Here is a 21,984-nt window from a genome sequence, read left to right as displayed (position 1 = left end):
AAAAAAACTGGCCCGGTCAATACTTAACAAAGACCAGTGTGGACTTTCCTTGAGGGTCCCTCTGGACTCCTGAGCTGGTAATTCCCATCATGGCCCTTTCACGAATCTTTCTTAGTTCATAAGTTCAAGGCCAGGAACTGGCTGTTCCTCGCAATTCCCAAGATGGCTTCCAAATGTTGTAGCCAGAAATATATTTCAGATACAAATTAGGAGGCAGCCGATGGGACTTGGGGAAGAGATTTCAACCATATGGCAGGATGATGAATCTTCCTGCGCTAATGAAAGTACATCTCAGCTTGGCCTCTGGTGTTGTGTACCTGCTGCTCACCTGCGGATGAGGGAACCTGGTGTAGGGATGGTAAATGGAAGCTGGGAATCCAGGGTGTTTGGGAGTGGGGTGGGGGCGAGCAGGAGGCGGCTCCAGCAGGGGGATCCCTCCCGGAGGTCAGCTCCAGGGGTGGGTCCCAGCCTGTGATGTCTCTCTAAGGGGTGAATCTCTCTTGATTGGCAGGTCCGCCCGTGAATGTGAGCTGCAACATTTTCATCAACAGCTTTGGCTCCATTGCTGAGACAACCATGGTGAGTGAGTGAAAATACAAGCCGCTGCTTCCTGCTGAGGATGGCTGCCTCCCTGAAATATTTATTACTGCCTCGGTCTTCCCCAAGGAGGTGGAGGGGCTGGTGCTTCTGTGGGCTCTCTGGAGCTGTACCTCGGGGCTCCAGGGTGTCTACTGTCTTGTTCAGTGCTGTGTATAAAGACCCAGCATTGGCAGTGGCTGCAAGGGTTAACATGGGAGCACAGATCCCCCACAGTTATTCACCAGGCTACATTTTTAGATTACAATAAAATGGTTTCAAATTCAACTGAAAGGTTGCAGAAGACTGATGGCTACAGAAGCCAAAATGATATACTGCATGGATTGTACTATTTGCTCTATTTTTGAATGTGTTTAAAATCTTCTATGATTAAAAGGTTTAAAACAATTACACTAGAAAAGGACTACACAGCAGAGATTGGTAAATGTTAGCAGCAATTAACCCTGACTCATAGACTTGAAGGTAATTCTTATTTCAGTCTGTCAATATTTCTATATGTTTTAAATTTCTACAATGGGTGAATAGTCTATGAGAAATTTTTCTCAGTTCTTGAAAAAAGTTAATAGTTGTGAGTGCGGTGGTGCACACCTATAATCCCAGCTATTTGGGAGGCTGAGGCAGAAAGATAATGAGTCTAGGACCAGCCTGTGCAGCTGTACAATTTAGCATGACCCTGACTTAAAATAACAGAATAAAAAGAGCTGGTATATCTTGGTAGTAGTGGGCCCTGGGCTCAATCCCCAATACCACCATACCACAAAAAAACATAAATAAATACACACATACACACACATCAATTGTACTTACTTGAAGGAAACAAGGCATCTTGTGAAAAAAATCAGTTCGGGCTAAAGTTAACCTTAGAAGCAGAGTGAGAAGCCTAGTTATGCTACTGTCAAGTCCTGTATACACTACTGCCTTAAAGTCCTCTAAACCATTGATTTCTTGCTACATGTCTTTATGCCTCAGTTTCTTCATCTGTAAAACACTAGTCATTAAATGTGTTTTGTACAAGCAACTGTTTATCGCAGTAAGTTCCCTGCTTGCTACATGGTCTTGATGGTGATGGTGATGGTGGAGATGATGATGATGATGGTGATGGTGATGGTGATGGTGATGAAGGCAATGGCAATGATGATGGGGGATGGGATGGTGATGGTGGTGATGGTGATGGTGATGATGGTGATGGCAATAGTGCTCATGATGACCTGAAGGTGATTTGGGCCACTGAAGCTGCAACACAGTCACTGAGTAGCTGTGTGCTCTTAAACAGTCCCTGGACTTCCCTGAGCCTTGGTTTTGCGTTCTCCTCCCTCATCTTCTGTCCCACTCTCCTGACTTAGCAGCTTTCCACACAGACAGTACAGCTCCGGGAACTTGGGCAAGGTAACGGAAGCAGTAGCATCCACCTCACAGCCTGTCGCGAGGATTCAGACACATAGTGTGAAAAGGGCTAAGCCCGGTGTCTGAAACAAGGCGTAGCAGCAATGGGAGTCAGCTCTGCTCACTGAGTACCACCCGTCCTCCCCCACACATTTTCATGTTCACCGACGGCTCGGTCTCAGTCACCACTCGGTGGAGCAGGCACAGCTCGTGCCGCTCTCCCCATTTTACAGAGCAGGAAACTAAGACCAGGAAAGAGAATACCACAGGGCCAGTGAGCAACCAGCAGGAGAAAGCTCCAGCCTCTCAACCCGCAGACGACAGTTACTCCTGCACCATGTGGCCCCACACCAGAGCACTGACTTGAGAGACGGGTGGCCTGGGACCTACACTGCACATGTAACAACCTAAGTGTCAGCAGCAGTGGAAACCCAACCCCAGACAAGGCCAGCTTGGCCACCCCAGGGAAATGATGAAGGCAGGAGGAGCGAGCCCCTCGAAGGGCAGAAGGCTCCCAGTGAGAGGCTTGGCTGGGGCAGCCCGCAGTGGGGTCACCCATTCCCTGTTTACTGAAGGAAATCCAACGCAGGGCAGACTTTGCTGCTTTCCTGCAGGCACGGTCCATATTCCTGCTTAATTATCTTCTTAACTATCTGTGTATTTGTTTTATTTTACAGATGGTTGATTTAGGGGAGGAACCCCCACTACCTCGGGTCTAGGAAATTTTTTAGAAATGGCCCAGTCCTGCCCTTGCTCTACAGAGAGGGAATCTGATGGCTGACAGGTAAAGCCACTTGAGCAAGGTCACACAGCAGGAGGCAGATGGGCTGGAGGCCTGACGCTCTCTGTGGGAGCCAAGGGTCCCCTCTTGTCACCTTCTTCCTCCCCTGTCACCACCAAATCCCTGGCCACTGTCTTAACCACACCTCTTTCCGTGTCACTCAGAGTGCATGTGGGAAGCAAAACTGGGCTCCTAGTAGGAGCCTCTGCCAGGAAAAACAGCTTATTCTGGAAGAACACTTCAGACACTCTTGCATGCCAGGCACTGTGAGAGCATGCCTGGACACGTCACACAGCAATCCTGGGGACAAAGAGCTCTCCCTAGCATACAGTGGAGGAAACTATGGACCAGAAAGGTCAGGCTGTTTACCTAAGGACACAGCTAATAAGTGACAGAAATAGGATTGGAGCTCAGATCTTGCTCATCCCAAATTACCTGGTCCAAACGTAAAAATTTATCCTGAGCCAAACGTAAAAATTTATCTCCTAGACTTTTGGGATAATCTAGCCATGGCTTTTCTCCTTTCATTACAGGGAGTTAGAGCTGGCAGAAAAACAGGCCATAGAGGACTGTGCTTGTCCGTACATACACAGCTAAAAGAGGTGCACACAGCCCAGGACTCTGCCTCTCCGTTCCCATCAAGGACCCACAGCAGTCAAGTCCGAGTCCCAGGGTCAGAAACTTCCAGGCTGGGTCAGTCCCACAGGAACTGCAGGGACACAGAGAAACTCTGGACACAGCTGGAGTCCCCAGGCCTCACTGTGCCTTCTGGGGTCTGGGTTTCTTCACCAGAGTAGGCAGAGGACAGCAGAGAGAGGTGGCAGCAAAGCCAAGGAGCTCCCATCCAGTCCCTCCAAGAAGGCAGAGGGCTAAACTATCTGTCCTTCAGCTGACCTTCCCAGGGACACTCTGAATCCCTGCAGTGTGCAGAAGGTCATTGTTGGAAGCAGGAATACACTAGAGGGAGGAAGAAACAGACTCCTGATCTAGGGCAGCCCTCAGACAGTGCAGGAGAGAAAGACCTAGAACTAAACTCCAGAAGGAACCAGCCAGCTTGTCCGGACACACGTGTTTGTGAGGGTGCATGAGTGTGCATGCCACAGCATCTGTGTGTCCAGGGTGGGACCGCAGGATCACGCGGGTACACACAGACCAAGGTATACAAGTGTGGTTATTTCAGTGCAGTAGATGTGTAACCTCAAAGAGAAATACGTAGACCATGTGGAATGGCAGATAGAAGCATGTACATTTCTGTGCTTAGGAATATAAACGTATAAACGTGGATGTGCGTGTATCTGTGAGGAGATATGGATATGGGATACGTGACAGTCTTAAGAGTGAACATAGGCTGAGACAGGAGGATCACAAGTTCAGGGCCAGCCTGGACTACATGGCAAGGCCCTCAAAAAGAAAGAAATGAAAGGAAAAGTATGAAGGAAATTTATTGTTTTTATTCATGTGTCTGTGTGTGAATATCAGTGAATATAATATTTGAGAATGCATCAGCACCTGATTCAATATGCAAATAATTAACTATTAGTACACAAGTGTCAAGAGTATCTACATGTGTATAGGCATACATGTGATTGTGCAAATACAGGGGGACATAGACCTGGAATTTATGGCACAGACAGTGTATGTGTGTGCACATATGTGCATGTGTGTGTGTACTGGCATCTTTTGGCTTGAACCCCATGATTTCCATTGTTAGGAAATGTTCTCCAGCCTCTCCTGCTAAGGGTCAGGGTACCCTATAGCAGAGACAGAGAGACACTGTAACCAAGGCCCCTGGCAATTAGGGACAGCCTAAGCAATGACAACCCTCAGATTCGGCCTTCTATATAGACAGTGAGGGGCAATGGGCAGAGTCCTAAACCAGGAGACAAGGTGCCAGGTGCCTTAGTCAGCTTCACATCACTACAATGAAATACCTGAGACTCATACCTGAACTACCTGAGAAGGTTTATTTATCTCACAGTTTGGGACATTTGAAGGCAGGACTACCTATGCATGGTGCAGTTGGTACATTGTGGAGGGAATCTGTACAGAAACAAAATAAGCACATCTCTAACCAGAGAGGGGAAGACAGAGAGACAGCACTTCTGAGACCACAGTGCCAGCCAGCTGAGAAACTCTCATTGGACCCTCTGCCCTAAAGATTCTGCCACCTCCCAAAGGCACCTCAGGAAGAAGCCTTTACAAATGACCTCCAGGGGGTGTGCATACAAAACTCTCCACCAGAGCCTGAGTCCCCAGCTAGCTATGCCACACAGCAACACCCCAGAGACTCAGTTGTCCCTACGCACCAGGCTCTAATACAAGTACACATAGTCAGAGAGAGCAGTAGGCATGTGAGCCTCTGTGAAGCCTACAGAAATGGAAAAGATTGCTGCATTTATAAAAGACTATAAAACACTGAAAGAACCAACGGGCTGGGTGTAGTTCATGGTGAAGCACTTGCCTTGTGTGCATGAGGCCCTGCATTCGCTCCCCAGTGTCAAAACAACGACAAAAACACAAACTACTAAACTAGTAAGACAAGAACCCCCACATGTGAACGTAAGGAAATACTTTTCTGGTTGTTTTTGTTTCCTGTTCTCTCCATAATCACATATTCTTTCCACCTCATTCGTTAAGGTCCCTATTTATGCTGAATGTGGTAGGGATGGGGTTCCGTTCCAGGTTTTCCCACAGTGACAAACTATCTCTCTACAAAGCCCACTGCAGATCTAATAGAATCCAGGGTGACTGTTGCATTTCCACACCAACATAGGATTTCATATTTGCTGTAAAAAGGAAGAATGAGTTAAAGCAGTGAACACTGGTATATTAGTCAGCTTGAGCTACCATAACAAAATACCAGGCTGGTGTGCTTAAATAATAGAAAATTATTTTGTCGCAGTGTGGAGGCTAAAAATCCAAGGTCAAGATGTCACGGGGTTGGTTCCTGATGAGATCCTCTTCCTGGCTTGCAGAGAGCTGCCTTCTGTGTCCTCACCAGGCACCTTTTCTATGCCTGCGAAGAGACAGGCAGAACTCTAGCATCTCTTCCTCTCCTTCTAAAGACACCAATCACATCAGATGACGGCCTGAGCCTTATGACCATATTTTACCTACTTAAAGACTCTATTTCCAAACATTCACACTGGAAGTTAGGGAATCAGCATATGAATTTTGGAGGGGCACCCACATTCAGTCCCTAACAACAGGCAAGTAAATCCTTCTTACCTAGAAGGGAAAATACTAGTTCTGCTCATATTTCATGACCTAAAGGGAGCCATGTGGCCCCAGAGGGAGAGAATTATCATCCTCCCAAGGTTTGAGAAGCAAGCAAGAATGTGGCAGCAGTAAATAGTAGGTCTCCGCTTTTGAGGAGTCTACTGAACACAGAAGCCAAAGACAACAACACGATGAGAGAGACAGCAGAGGTGTACACAGGGCACCAGACACAGAGAACAACAACAAGCGGCAGGAACAGCAGCTAGCTCTGCCTGAATACGTAGCATGTGCCAGGCACCGTGAAAGTGCTGGCTTTAGTTTTTGCTAAAGTAGCAACCTGACCTTGCTACCCTTCATGTCAGAATCTTGCAGAGAGAACAGTTTCACTGGATGACCCAGAGAATGAAGGTGCTTAGTAGTGCCAAAAGAAAAGAAAAATCAATTAGAAAAGAGAGTAAGAGCCAGCGTGTAGCTCAGCAGCAGCACGGCTGCCTGGTATGCGTGAGGCCCTGAGTTTGATGCCCCACCCAAAGGGGAAAAAAGGGTAAGGATGGCACCAGCAGGTGCAGCAAGGGGGAGTGGGAGCAGGAAGGGAACACACGTAAGATCGGGGACGTCATTTCAGGGCCTCTATAAAATGCAAGGCAAGCCAAAGCAAGCAACATGAAAATACATCTTTCCAAAGGTTTCGGTCTTGGCGTCGGTCCTTTATTCTTTTCTGAGAGCCAGACAGCCATGGTGAGTGTGTTGTGGGGATTATTTCCTGTTACACAACAGTCTCATTTCACAGATGAGGAGACTGAAGCTCAGATAGTCTTCACACACCCAAGTTTGTCCAGCTGGTGAAAGTCGTAGCCAGTTATGATGCCCAGTTAGGCTTCCGGACTTCCTAGCTACTCCTCCACTTGGGCACTAGCAGAGGGTGTAGCCGAGCCATGCAGGACTCGCCCCATCCTGGTCTCCCACCCTGGTTGCCTGTCTAACAGGGGGCTAAGTAAGACCGGCTAGACTCCATCAGAACTTGTATCTCAGAGACCTGCAAACGAGCCGCCTCCCATTGCTACCCGATGCGGGGCCAGTGGAGTAAACGCAGAGGCATTCTGCATCACAGCAGTAAGGCCTAAACCCGCTTCTGCTTCCTCTCTGCCAGTGACAGCTTTAGGTGTCGCTGCCGTCACTGCTTCCCATTTATCACTGTATCCCAAAAAGAGAAAACAACAATCAAAACAATGATACAGAATTTCAAAATAAGCTAATAGTGGGTTAACAATGGTTATTATATTGCATACTGTTATCTTCAATGTAACTGCTCAGCTTACAAGATACAGGCATGAAAAATTGATCAAACAAGATAAGCACAAACTTTTTTCAATGAACTAATAGAAATTAGTAGTGTGATTATCCTAGATGTCTTGTATATTTTTTCTTTTCTCTTCCTTCTTTTCTCCTTTCCCCTCATCCCAGTTGTTCTTTCCTTGTGAGCAGTTTCTTCCCCTTTCACAGTATCTATTGCACATTTTGAATCTTATTTATTCTTCCAGTTTCTCACACTAGGGAGACAATATGATGTTTACACACAAGAGTCTGATTTATTTCACTTATGAGTATGGCCTCAAGTTGCCTCCATTTACCTATAAAAGCCTCAAGTTTATTCTTCTTCATAGCTGAGTAGTACTCCATTGTATAAAAGTACCACATCTTTTTTTACCCATTCCTCAGCTGATGGGCATTTAGGTTGTTTCCAAACTAACTATTACAAATTGTGCTGCTATGAACATGGGCACAAATGTATTGCTGTGGTATGATGTTTTTAATTCTCCTGGGAAAATACTCAAAAGGAGAATAACTGGGTCAAATGGGACCTCTAATTCTCATTTTTTGAGGAATCTCCACTCTCTCTGATTTCCACAGTAGTTGCACCGGTCTACATGTAGGGAGTTATTTTAAACTATATTTTAAATCAGACCCCAGAATTCCCCTCCCTTGAATACTACAACAGCTTCTGAATGCTCTTTCTACATCCTGTGCCCACTTCCCAGGAAGACCTATGCCTCAGCGGCTCCTGCTCATCCCTCAGGTTTCCACTCGGATACCTCTTCAGTCTCCACCAAAAGCACCTCCCCTTTTTGGTTCCTCTCTGATATATCGCCTTGTTCAATGACCCTTAGAACAACACTCAAAATTTCAAATCTCACTTGTTTGTTGCCTTGTTTGCTTTTGTACTAACAGTGGGGACCTTGCCCCTCTCAATCACCTCTACATTTCTAGAGCCTCACACATTGCTAGGATTAATTAGGCATGAAGCGGTATCTAGGGGGGAGAAATTAACCTTAGAGACTCTGTGATCTCGGGTGCTGTTGGAATGAATCCCTGCCACAAACACTGTGGCTAAGGAATTTCCACTTGCACACATCTAGTGATACAGAACCTACCCTCTCCTGGATGGCACCTTCATCTTCACATGACTCTCAAATCCCCACTCACCCAAGGTTTTATTCTGACCCTGGTGCAAATCTACTTACCAAACAGGCCCTCAGATAACAGAAAAGGTTCTCTTCTCTTCTCTTCTCTTCTCTTCTCTTTTCTCTTCTTTTCTCTTCTCTTCTCCTCTCCTCTCCTCTCCTCTCCTCCCCTCCCCTCCCCTCCTCTCCCCTTCTCTCTCTCTCTGTCTCTCTCTCTCTCTCTCTCTCTCTCTCTCTCTCTCTGCACCTCCCTTTCCTGGGCTTTTCTGAGCATCCTCTCTCATTTTCAATCCTCTCAGCTGTCTAGGGTTCCCTCCTTATATTGCTGGGAGTTAGGGCTTCACCTACTGCACTGGTTTTCCCAAGAAATAAACCCAGGAATTCTCAAAGCAGAAAAAAGTGAAGGCCATCGTCTGCCTCCTGTAGAGTTACTGACTTCAGAGCTTACTTTTAACAGCTGCCTGGCCTCACAATTCAGGTGTGATCCAAATCTCATGCATGACTTATGAAACAGATGAAAACGGGCTGCTCTGACTGAAGTGGAGCAAGAACCAGAAATCTCACTACCATGTCCCTTCTCTCAATCTCTGCCACTCCCAGCGAGCCCTCAGGAACATCCACAGAAGGTAAAAACATCCTCCACGCTGATTACAACAATCTTTCCTTGCCAGGTGTGATGGCACATGCCTGTAATCCCAGCATGTGGGAGGCTGAGGCAGGAAGATCACTGTGAGTTCAAGACCACCCTTGGCTACAAAGTGAGCTCAAGGCCAGCCTGAACTGCATAGTAAGACCCTGTCTCAAAAAGACATTAAAAAAAACCTTTCCATTTCTGTAGATATGCCACAGTGTGAACTCACAATATATTTCTGGACACCAGCACTTTGGAACATGTTTAAGTACCTGATAATACTTAAGTGCCTGATGTTACAAGCTTTTAGTAACTGGGCCAATAGAAAAGAGCAAGAGAGAAACAATGGTCCTGTTTTGCCCTCCCAACCCTTGGATTCCCACTATTCTATCCTGAGCTAAACCCTACGAATACACACATCATCGTCATCTTCTTGACCATACATTTACATACAGGAACACACACACAAAGATACAGGTGCACATCTTGTATAAACAGGATGACACAGCACAGTTTGCTTTTCCAGCCTCCCCTATGGCTTGATACCTCTGAATACTACCATATCCATGTTTATTTCTGACTTTTGAACTCTGTATACATCACACAATTTGTAACATGGGTGCAGACATAAGGTATGGTTTATTAATACCCTAAATACAAGACAGAAGCAATAGAGTTCGTGTTTACAGGCCTTGTGGCCTCCTGTAAGGCTGTATGGTATGCTTCGATCCCTGGTACCGATAAAAAACGAAAAAGACAAAAAAAAAAAAAAAAGACTGCATGGAACGGACATATGTCGTGTATGGCATTTCACTGCTTCTCTCCTGGGGTCCTCTAGGTTTACCCAGCTGATCGCTATTACACACAGCACATCTGCAAACAGCACCCAGAGCATTCCTGAGAATACATGCAGAAGTGGAATGGCTTTATCAAAGAACACGCACTTCTTAAAAACTATTTTGACAGATGTTATTGCCCAGCTCCCTTCTGGAGAAGCTTTAATAATGTATAGTCCCTATAATAGTATTCATTTCTCTTAATCCTTGCCAAACCACCATATTATCAGGTTTTTCATCTTCACCACATGTGATTTTCAAATCAGGACCTCCTTGTCACTTTTAATTTGCACTCCAAATTCTTAGTAAATTTGAATATCTTTGATATAGTGCCTGGACATTTTGAATAATATATAGGGTTTATTTTTAAATATATGTACCTTCTTAGTCCATTTGCAGTCTAGTTTTCTAGAAAAAGTTTCTTGGTTAACTCCAGCTTTCTCTGATTAGGTGGCTGTTATTCCAACACCATTGTAAAGAGTCATCATTTCTCCACCAATTGCAGTGCTTCCTCCTACACCAATCCCCACACACACACTTCCTCTCTCTAACTCCAGTTTATTTCCCCCCTGACTTGTCAGTTCCTGCAATACTGCTTCAGTATTGCTGGGACGTAAATTGTATCTCCATATGCGGTAGAGAAAGCCCTCTGTTCTCCTGCTATGAGGGTTTTTTGGCTTTCCCAGCCCATTCACTTGTATTTATGAACTTTAGAATCAGTTTTTTGGGCGCTTTAAAAAAAAAAAAAAACCTCACTTTTTGATCGGATTATATTGAGTTTATGGATTAACTTGGGAAGGTGTTACAATACTTTATAAACATGGCACATCTCTCAGTTTACATAGGTAAATCTTTAGGCCTTTCAGTAGTTTCAGAGTCACTGGGTGTGTGTGTGTGTGTGTGTGTGTGTGTGTGTGTGTGTGTCTAATATACGTGGAGAGTTTTAATTTTTAAAAACTGTTTTAATTTTTAAAAACTGTTAAAAGACACATTGCCATAAACCCCGAAACACTCCCCTTACTATGAACACACTTTCTGTTCTTGCCACTTTTTGCAGCAGGTCTGGAAATTCTCTTTTGCATCTTCCACTGCCCTGTCATGGCCACCTCAGATCCTACACTGATTCAAAACATTTACCTTTCCTGGTCTTTTGAACTTTGAGGAAGAGCTACAAGTCACCCAACAGCAGATCTAGGGAGTAATAAGGGAGATGAGGACACACTGTAATATTTTCATTTTGTGAAAATTGTCATAACGTTCTTGCATCAGTTCAGGAGATGGAGGCAGCCATAAAAAGACACTCACAAAGGAGGACTCCAGACCTGCTTCCGAAAGTGGCAAGAACAACGGGATAAGTTCTGTTTGAAGTAAAGGAGAATCTTTTGAGGAAAATGAATGGCAATGAATGTGTCTTTTATTGTAATAATTTTTTAATTTTAATTTAAGTGGTTGCTGTATTTTTTATCATGTCATATACAGGTAATCCATTTTTTATTACAGTTATGTCTGGGTACTTTGTGGGACTGGTTGCTGTTATGAGAGGATGTGTTATTGTTGGTTCTTTTTCCATTATACTTTCTCTCTACGTAGTTTGAATTTCGTTACTTCCCTACTCCTGAGTTTGGAGATCCAAGAGAAAATCTATTAAATACCATTCAGTTAGATATGCCTGAAGGCTTTGTAGAGGCCCGGGTAAACAACAAACTAAGAAAAGGTAGAAAGGAGAGCCCTCTGCCTCTCCCGTTAATAGGCAGGAAATGGGGTTGTGACAAGCTTGGTTTCATCCTCTGGATGACACTTTCCCAATACTCCACCATAAGAGGTGTCACAGTCATGAATTTATGACAGCCCAGGGGGTGGCTCTCTAGCACTTCAAATTCAGGAATGCTGAAGTTTGACAAGCAAACTACAAAAGACTAAGGTGGGAAAAGAAGATTGCTAAGTTATTTCCATTTACCAGTGGGCGTTTCATTCTAATCATTGCAAAGTTCACTTATCACTACTCAAAAGCCATTAGAAAAAAGGGAGACAGATACCCTTCAGGAAAAGGCAAGAGAGAGAGAGACAGAGACAGAGACAGAAAGACAGAAAGAGACAGAGACAGAGACAGACAGACAGAGATAAAGAGAGAGACCTAGGAAACATGCTCCTCTCATCACATAGATTGGCTCTTTCCAGAGAGAAGAAAGTTAGTTGGTGCTCCTCTAGATACAGCGACTTAACTACTCAGATAATGGCTAGATTACCAACTGCCAAGGTCCTGCTTCTTGAACTGCCCTTTCTGGAACTACAGAATGAATTCTAAAACTTTACAAATAGTTTTATAGATGAGATGCAATATAATAAGGATTCTACTCATTCAATTAAAATGATAAAAAACAGATTAAAACGCATGACATAATCACTGAAATTACTCACGGGTTATTGATTGATAATGGGCTTCTCCAAATTCTGTTTCATATTCATCTCTGCCATTAATCTAACTAATTAATAAGGGATGATCTTATTTTTCATATTTCCAAGTTTGTTTTGGCACTCCGAATTTATCAACTCATTGTCTCTTTAGCTGATAAGAAATCTACTACTTGTGAATTTCCTTATAGGTGACTTAACAACTTTATTTTGAGAATTTTATAGAGTTCTCTTTCACTTTTGACAGTGTGACTATTCTGTGCCTCAGAAAAGACAGCTTCCAAATGAGTATATTTGAACATTTTGCACTTCCTGGAAATCTTGAAGATTTCAGCTATCATTTGTTAAGGGATTGTCTATTCTTTTTTCCATTTTCTCTCCTGAAATTTCCACAATGCAAATATCTTGTTGTATTTTGTCCAGAAAGTCCTGCAGACTCTTCTTTTCTTTTTTCTTTTCTTTTGAGTTTGAAATTCTCTTGTCCTTGCTAGTTGGCTATTGCAGCATTTCTTTTTTTTTTTTAATTTTATTTAAGGAGAAAAAGAAAAAAAAACAGAAAAAGGGTACAAGTTATACAGAATTTCAGAAAAAATAAACAGTAGGAAATTACTAGTTAATAGGTTATATATTGTCATCTTAGAAATAGTTGTTCAAGTTACAAAATTAAAGCATATAAAGTGGACATTCAAACAGTGAGACTGCAAACAGTTCTGTTCAGTGATCCAACAAAACTCAGTAATATGGTTATCTATCTTATACACTTAAATATATATGCAGTTATATCCTTTAGAGCACTTTCTTTTCCTCTATTTTTTACAATGACAATTACACTTTTGGGTTTTATTATTCCCACAGTTCTTATTACTTTTTTTGAAGAGAATAAAACCAAATGTGACATAACAAAACAAAGTCAGTCAAATCAAAAGGATGGGCATAATACATAATGTAAAAACAGAATACAAGGTGATCAACAATGGTTACCATAATGCCTCTTGATATCTTAAAAAGAATTGCCTATATCATCAGTTATAATAAAATTGAACAAAACAGTAAGAACAAAACCAATAAAACCAAAACACTGGAGATATTATAGAACTTTAAAAGAAGATAACAGTCAAACCAGAATGGGCGTCATAGTGAATCTTATTGTCTTCACAGTTGTTGCCTATACTCTCAAACTTGGTACTATCAAGCAAAACAGAATAGGGGAAAATCAGTCAAAACAAGATGGTGAGAACAATACAGGGTTTCAAATCAAGTGACTAGGAAATCAAAGTGGGTTACCTTAATATATCCTGCTATTTTTTATTTTTTCCCTTAATTAAAAAGATAAAAATAAAAAAGTAAATAATTAAAAAAAGAGATTGAGATAAAAGAGGGCATAACAACAAAACAGTGCAGGTCAAAGCATAACCATTTAAGCAAAATAGTGTTTCACCACAAGATATCCTGACATAAAAGTAGTTACCATAGTGTCTCTTTCCTTGAAATCTTTGAGTATAACTTCGTATACTGTAGCACCAAACATATCAAGACAATGTAAAACCATTCAAGAGAATGATATATTACAGGGTATTTAGAACCAACTATCAGAAAATGAACAATGGTTTCTGTATAATCTCCTTGTCTATAAAAGTTTTTGTTTATATTATCACATATAATAAAATCCAATAATATACAACATGTTAAGACTGATGGAGACAGAAGAATAAAAGCTTGATGGGACTTCAAAACAAGATGATATTAAATCAGCACTAGTTATTGTGATGTCTTGTTTTCTCCCAAATAGCTGTTCCTGCCATCCAACCTTCTCTGCCTCATTTCTGTTGAGCTCTTTTCCTGTCATTAGTTGTCAGTTTGTCTTCTTCATTTCACTTTCTGCTCCATTCACTGTGGCCTCTCTGCCACTGTTTCTGGAATCTTGGTATTTTTCTTTTTTAGAATGTCCTGCAGTATTCTTTATAGAGTTGAATTGGTGGTTGCAAATTCTCCTAGTTCCTCTTTATCCTGGAAGCACCTTGTTTCTCCATTAATTTCCTGGAAGCACCTTGTTTCTCCATTCATTTCTAAGGACAGTTGTGCAGGATATATCAATCTTGGCTGGAGGTTACTGTCTTTCAAAACTTGAATTATTTCCCCCCACGCTCTTTATGATTTGATGGTTTGTGCCTAGAAGTCTGCTGTAATTCTGATGGGTGTTCCCTTGTAAGTGATCTGTTTCTTGTCTCTGACGGCTTTTAATATTCTGTTCTTATACTGGATTTCTGGAATTTTGATTATTATATGCCTGGGTGTAGCTCTGTTTGGGTTGTAAGTGGCTGGGTCCTGTATGCCTCATACATCTGAGTATCTTTACCTTTTGCTAAGTTAGGGAAATTCTCGTGGATTATTTCTGTGAATAGCCTTTGTACTTCATTTGTTTGTGTCCCTACTTCTTCCTTTACATTCTTAATTCTTAAGTTATAGATCCTCTTATCATCTTCTAGCCTTTGTATTATTGCTGTTTGTTTCCTTGTTATTTTTAAAAGTTTTTCATTTCATGCTCCCACCTTACAAATCTGTCCTCCAGTTCAATCTATCCTTAGTTTCTTTCAAGCTGTTATGCCAGCTTTCAATAGAGTTTTTAGTTTCCTGGTAATCTCTTTGAACCTGCTTCACGTATTCTATGTTTTCTCTATTTTCTCCATCAAACAATTCTCCCCTTTTTTTCTGTTCTTCCATTCTACCATCTGTTTTTTCTTGGGCAGTGCTTAGCATTTCTCTAACTATTCTACTTATATCTTGCTTTACTTCATTAAATACTTCACTTTTGAACTCATCTATGAGGCTCCGGAGATATCGCTTTATGTCTATTGGTGCCGTGTCTGATACTGCATGTTTTCTGTCCTCATTATCCTTTGCATTTACCTTTCCTGGATCAGTGTTCTCAGGATTGGGGACCAAGGACCCTTTCTTGTTGCCTCCTCTTCTCATAGTTTTTGTTCCTTACATACAGGCATATATAGGAAACCCAGTTTCTTTCTTTGTGGGTTACAGTTTGTTTGAATCTGCCGGCTAGGCGCTCCCACCCACTGCAGTGTACTAGCGAGACACAGACCAGGACAGCATATGTTAGGCCTGCCCTCCAGGTCAACATACTGAAGGCTTCACTGCTAGGGTGCACTGCCAGATGCTGGGACTGGGTTTGGGCTACCCGACTGGGTCTTAGACCATGGCTTCACTCAGGTCAGGTGCTCCCCACCAACCCCACTTGAGAGGGGAATATGCGACTAGTCACTGCAGTGCCCTGTTCCAGCTAGTCTGCCCGGTCCCAGAATGTCCTCTGTTGGAGTCTCCTTATCTATGGAGGGGTCCCCATTCCTCTCACTCACTGCAGGCAGATGCAGGGCTCCCCGCCAGTCCTGCTCTCAACTCCGTTCACCGATTCCCACTCTCAGAGCTTTCGCGTCTCTATCCCTGCTGAGCTGATTCACACGCAGCAGCAGTGGCAGGAAATTCAAATCGTGGTTTCCAGAAGTGCAGGTTCCAGCTTCCATGCTGAGATTTAATCTGTTCTGGTCATAGCTCTGGGATTGCATTCCCAGTTGGTTTCTCTCAGCTTAGTTCGTTCCTGGGTTTGCAGGGTATATCTCCCCTTGCTTAGCACTCCTCACACCACACCATTCCTGGATTCTAACCTGGCTTTCTCAGAGAGCCTCCATAGCTGTTGTTATCTATCCACCTTGTTCTCCCAGAAGTCCCAACCCAGCAGCTTTTCTTTATGTTTTGATTTCATTCACTTGAGTTTTTCAATCGCAGGATTTGGTTCCTTTTTTATATCATTCTCTTTGTTGAATTTCTCATTTCATTTCTCAGATCATGAAATATTTTGCTGATTTTGGTTGAATTACCTATCTAAATTCTCCCATACCTGAGTTTTTTAAGTGATTATTTTTCTTCTCTTTTCAGGAATTTTGTCCATTTTTTTTTTCTTTGAGAGCCAGTTACTAGAGAACTTTGTGTTCCTTTAGAAGTGACATGTTTCTTTCCTCTTCCATGTTTCTGTGCCTCTACACTTGACATCTGAGCATTTGGTAGAAGAGTCATGTTCCCCAATCTTATGGAGGAGCTTTTGCAGGGGTTCTTCTCTCTGGATGGGTTACCAGTTGGGTAGGGTGCTTTGGCTTTGGTTCTGGGGGATCACAAGAATGTAGTCTCCATGTGACTGCTTCAGCTGTAACCAATGTCAGTGGTCTCTGTAAGTGCCTCAGTGGCCTATACTGCAGGTGTTTTGGGAGGCCATGGTACATCTGTACTGGAAGTAGAAGACTGTCAGGTGGACTGGTCCTCAGGGCACATATGAGCACAGATGCCCTAGCCTTGGGAGTAGCCTTAGTGCTCTGCTGGACCACATGTTCCTTGAGGAACCTGGACTTGAATGGCAACATCATAACTGCACTGTTGGGTCAGTGCAGGTTCACAGCGGTACAGTCACCTGTGTCATCACTGTGGAATGACATGGGGCTTCAGGGAAGAGGAGAGACAGGAGCCACTATCTTCTCAGTCACAAAATCCTTCAGCAGTGGCTCCACTCTCAAGACAGTGTAGCTGCTTGGAACCCGTGGAGAAGGGCACTACCAGAGTTTCTTCTCCAAAGCTCTGCAGTCACAGACTCCAAGAAGCTCCTTAAAATGGGCTCAGTTAGGGGCTGGCTCTCCTGTAGCTAGGACTAGGGTGGCTGCAGCAGTAACAGGGGCTGCTAGAGATCTCCCGCTTACCTTTCCCCTACCATTGGGAGTCCCTCTGGGCTTTAAAGCTGGTCCTGGATGGGAAGCAAGGGTCACAGAGGAAGAGCGCTTTGCTGCCACCCCAAGTTCCAGGATGAACTGTAGTGTCCTGCCTTAAACCTTTTCCTGAAAGCGTGGTCACTCACTTGCTATTTTGTTTTTTCCTTTGTGGAGGAGATGAGCACTGGGCACCTCGCTTCCACTTCTCAGTGAGTTCCTTCCCAAGTTTGTTACTGCCACGTCTCGCTTGCATCACTGTACTGCCACCTATCATCTTTCCTCTTTTCAGGTTAACATGCACCCTTCAGTTTTCATCCTTTGGCAACCAATTATCAAACCGCTTCACTGCTCAATGTCCCAGTTTAAAGTTCCCCACCTGATACCTACTATATAAGGATATTTTTGAACAAACCTGTCACATGAACTCAATACATTTTCTTCATCTGCCCAACAGAAGCTTTAAATTTTTATACTTAATTACAATTTTAATTAAATAATTTAAATATTTAACAAAATATATTTAAGTAGTAAATACTTAATTTACTTAAGTAAATACTTAATTTTAATATATCAAAAATGAATATTTTAATATAATAATAAATATTTTAAATAGATAGTTTTAAAGCAGATGGAACTTAGTCTGAATTTTTTTATGAAAAGGAAACAGAAAGATAGCATGTAATTATCAAAAGAATGTGAAATTAGGAACCAGAGGTCCTAGATCCATATATATGTTCTAAGACTTACTATGTGACCTTAGATAAAATACTCAACATCTGTCTTAATCTCACTGAACTTCAGCTTCTTTCCCTGTCAAATGCATATAATAAGACTCAGGATTTTAGATTGTTAAAAGGTTTAGAAATATAATGTATATACAATTCAAACCAACGTTAAATAGCCAATAAAAGTGCTGCTACTTGCATTTTTATCTGATAGGAGTCCCAAGTGGGTTGTCAAAGACCCTTTCTTCTTCTTTTTTTTTTTTTTTTTTTTTTTCTGTATCAAGAATCAAACTCACAGGGGCTGGGGATTTAGCTCAGCGGCATAAGCGCCTGCCTTGAAAGCAGGCAGTTGTGAGTTCGATCCCCGGTACCGGTAAAAATGAAAAAGACAAAAAAAAAAAAAAGAATCAAACTCACAACCTCACACTTGCCAGGCTAAATCCCCAGCCTGCTACTTGAATTTTTACATAATTACTAAACTCACACAGGGATTTAGTATTCCCTAAAGATGGTCAGTTCCACTGGTCCAAACTGTGCACTGTTCTTTACAGCAAATACACTCCGATCATGTGATATCCAAATGATAATGCACCAGGCAGGGTGGTGACTTAGGAGAGGCTGAAGGCACAAATTAGGGAGCTGGCGCCATACCATCCAGAGACAGGGATCTGGGGAGCTGGCCAGTACTGGACTTAAGTACAGACAGAGAATGGGGCAAAACCCTGGGTCAAATCCAGAAAAAAAAAAAAAACACCTGTTAGACCAGAGTAGATGCTTTCTGTCCCTTACCCTCTGTGATTCTTCTGCTAGCTATGGGCATCACAAACCCATAGGTACATAACAGCAGCCAGAGCAGTACCCAGTGACACTGAGGCATCATGTAACTGTCACTCATGGTAATTCTGGGAGACCCTGGGTAGCCTAAACGTTTGGACTCTGGCATTAACACCTTGGTTTCAAAGTCCAGTTTTGCCAGTGATTAAGCAGTATGATGTCAGGATTGGTATTTTAACCTCCATATAGCTTGATTTCATAACTGTAAAATGAGAATAATAGTAAAACTTTCATAACAGATTATTGTGAAGATAGAATAACAATATAAGCTCTTAACAATGTCACAGTGATAAAAGTCCCAATATACAGGGATTATTTGCATTGTTAACAGTTCTACACCTACAAGTGACTGGCAGCGGGAACTTGGGACTCTAGAGTGTTAGTGCCCATATCCAATGGGAATAAGAATTTTCTCTCCTATGCACACCTTAGAAAGCAAATTCTAACGTGAGGGTGCTTGAAAAGCAGTGAGTGGGAGGAAAATGGCAGCATGATCAACGTGAGGTTCAGCCTCTCCAGACACCTGGAAAGTAACAACATGATGGGAGAAAGGACAAGGTCACTCTGCAGGAATCAAGAAGGAACCACAGAGACAGTGGAAGCTACAGAGAAGCTGGAGAGAAGGTCATAGTGCAGAGAAAAGAATGAAGCAATCAGAGAGAGGAAAGGGGAGGAAGGCAAAAGGAGAAAATAGAATGAAAGGGAAAACATGCAACAAAGCTTTGCAAATGGGGAGGAGCTTCCAGAAGGGCTGAAGGCAGAGAAGGCAAGTGGGGAATAAAAGAATTAAGATATATTATATACAGGTACAAATTCCCAATGATGGATGTGGTCAATACATATAACAAATATTTACTTAAAAAAATAAAGTTAATTGCCGGGAGTGGTAGCTCACGCCTGTAATCTCAGTGCTTGGGAGGCTGATGCAGGAAGATTGCTGTGAGTTCCAGACCAGCCTGAGCTACAAGGTAAGCTCAAGGCCAACTTGAACTGCATAGCAAGACCCTGTCTCAAAAAGACAAAAAAAATAATAATAAAATTAATTTTTTAAAGACAGGAATGAAGTGGTCTGGAAGTTCACCTCAGCTTCCAGGATGGGGAATTCACCTCACCAAATGATGGTAAGCCCCAGGACCAGGAGCTCCAAGGAGAAATGATGGACCTGGCTGACCAGATGGGCCCCAGAAGGAGTCCACAGCTATTGTGAACTGCAAACAGAGTGTAGGGTTTTATTCCAAAGCAGCTCCTTCCACACAACAGGCAACAGCCAGATAGGGAAACCAAGGCAGGGTCTGTCTGCTACATTTCCAGACAGTGCTTGATCAGGAATCATTTCAGGAAGAGGTCAATAGTTTAGGGCTGAGACTCAGAAAAGCTACAAAACTTCACTTTAGGGTTCTCAGCATAACTCTCCCACAGTGACTGGGTAGAAGAGAGCCACAGGAGACAATCACGGAGAGGGTGAGGGCTGGACACAGAACAGCTAAGAGCTCTGTGCTCAGGCCAGAAGGTCATATGCTCTACCAGCCATGGCAGGCTGGATTGTGTGTGTGGGTCTGAAGCTGCTGTGCACTGTGGGCTGTGTGCGCCCTAATCTTGCTGCCTCTGTCTAGCACAGAGCTGAAGTCTGACCACCTTCCCCATGTACCAGTGTGGGTAAGGACACAGCTTGGCTTGGGTGGTTACCACAGCCTGAGGAAAGAAGACAGATGGGCCTCTGGAACAGGGGCACCTCACAAACCCACAGGCCATGAAGCTAGGCAGACAAAGCCGTGAAATACATGATTCCAAAACTGAAGATCCTGCAGAAAATAAAAGATAGGTCATAGGAAATAGGGAGACAGATCTTTTGCAAATGGGAAAGGGACCAAGAGACAGAGCAATGAAACAAGAATTAAGATGTGTTATGTACACACACCAACTCCCCCTGGGGAATGTGATCATTATGTATTACAAACTTTTCACCAAATAAACTGAGAATTTCACAGAAAACAGAAGCGCTGGGATATTAAGTGCTTTGTCTAAACTTTAGGGACAGATCTGAGATTTGACTCCAGGACAATTTGACTTCCAAGTCCTATGCTTTTCAGTAGTATACTATAGAGGTTCCTATTATTTTGCTCTTTATGTATTGTTTCTTACACAAGAAAAAGCATGAGATATTTAAACTCGTGTGCTTGATTTATTTCACTTAACATTATAGTCTCAAGGTACATGCATTTTTCCCACAAATGACTCGTTTAACCTTCTTTATGGCAGAATAATACCTCATTGTGTATAAATACATTTTCTTTATCCATCTGTTGATGGATTCATAGGTTGTTTGTAAGATTTAGCTATTGTAACTGTGCTGCTATAAATATGGGTATGCATGAATTACTGTAATATGGCATGTTTACTTTTTGGAGAAGATATCTAGAAGAAGAAAAGCTGGAGTGGAAAGTTTAGTTTGTTTCTTGAGGAATTCCTGTAATTTTTGCATGAGCTCATATTTCCAAACGAGCCCCCCTTGCCCACAGCCATGCCAGTATTTGCTGTTGTTTGATTTCTGGATGACGGCTTTTTATCTGCAGTAAGACAGAATCACATGTGTTGTGAGGTCTGCTGTAGTTCTAATGGGCTCCACTTTGTAAGTGCTTTGTTGCTTTTCTCTAACAGCTTTTAAGATTCTGTTCCTCTGTTGCACATCTAGGATTCTGCCTACCATGTGTTGTAGAGGCATTCTTTTTTGATCATGTTTTTGGGGGTTCTCTATGCTTCACTTATTTGTATGCTTCTTTTACCAAATTTGGAAATTTTCTGCTATTATATCGGTAAATAGTTGTTATGCCATTTGTGCTGTCTTCTGATTTTTTACTAATTCCACTTAATTGTAGATTAGTCTTCTTTGTATCATCTAGAACCTGTTGGATCCATTTCTCATGTTCTCTTGTTATTTTTAAGATATCTTTGAATAATCGATCTCTGACTGCAGATCTCAGCAGGGTCAAACTACCGCTGAGCTGGAGTCAAACTGCTGCTTGTTCATTCTGTCCATGGGTTTGCTGTGAAGCCCTAGGAAAGTCACTTTTCTTCTCTGGGCCATGTGTAAAATGAAGATGAGACAGAAAATTCCACAGTTCTTTCTAGTTGTAATATTTAATGATGCAAATAACAAAGAGGGTGACGAAGAACTATGAAATCCACTTCCCATTCCTGCCATCTTAGCTTAGATCTTTTTCATCTCTGACTCAGGCTATCAAACAGCCTTAAACCTACCTTCCTGTAGCTGTTTTCTCTCACTTCCACTACCCTGTGGTCATTCCCGACACACCAACTCTCCCAAAGCTAAACTAGGA

General features: G+C 42.6%; 1 protein-coding gene across 2 annotated transcripts in view; it reads left to right on the top strand.

Annotated features, from left to right (window-relative positions):
* The window catches only part of Glra1 (glycine receptor alpha 1), a 95,030-nt gene that overhangs the window by 37,571 nt on the left and 35,475 nt on the right, over positions 1-21,984 (top strand). For both annotated transcript variants that reach the window (XM_023562751.2, XM_013146767.3), the window contains exon 3: positions 512-579. In XM_023562751.2, the coding sequence (XP_023418519.1) occupies positions 512-579 (68 nt within the window). The remainder of the gene's footprint in view (positions 1-511; positions 580-21,984) is intronic.

Source organism: Cavia porcellus, unplaced genomic scaffold (assembly GCF_034190915.1).
Source record: "Cavia porcellus strain 051 isolate PalLab524CR breed Dunkin Hartley unplaced genomic scaffold, mCavPor4.1 scaffold_19, whole genome shotgun sequence".
NCBI lineage: Eukaryota > Metazoa > Chordata > Mammalia > Rodentia > Caviidae > Cavia > Cavia porcellus.
This window is presented reverse-complemented; position numbering and strand designations above follow the sequence as displayed.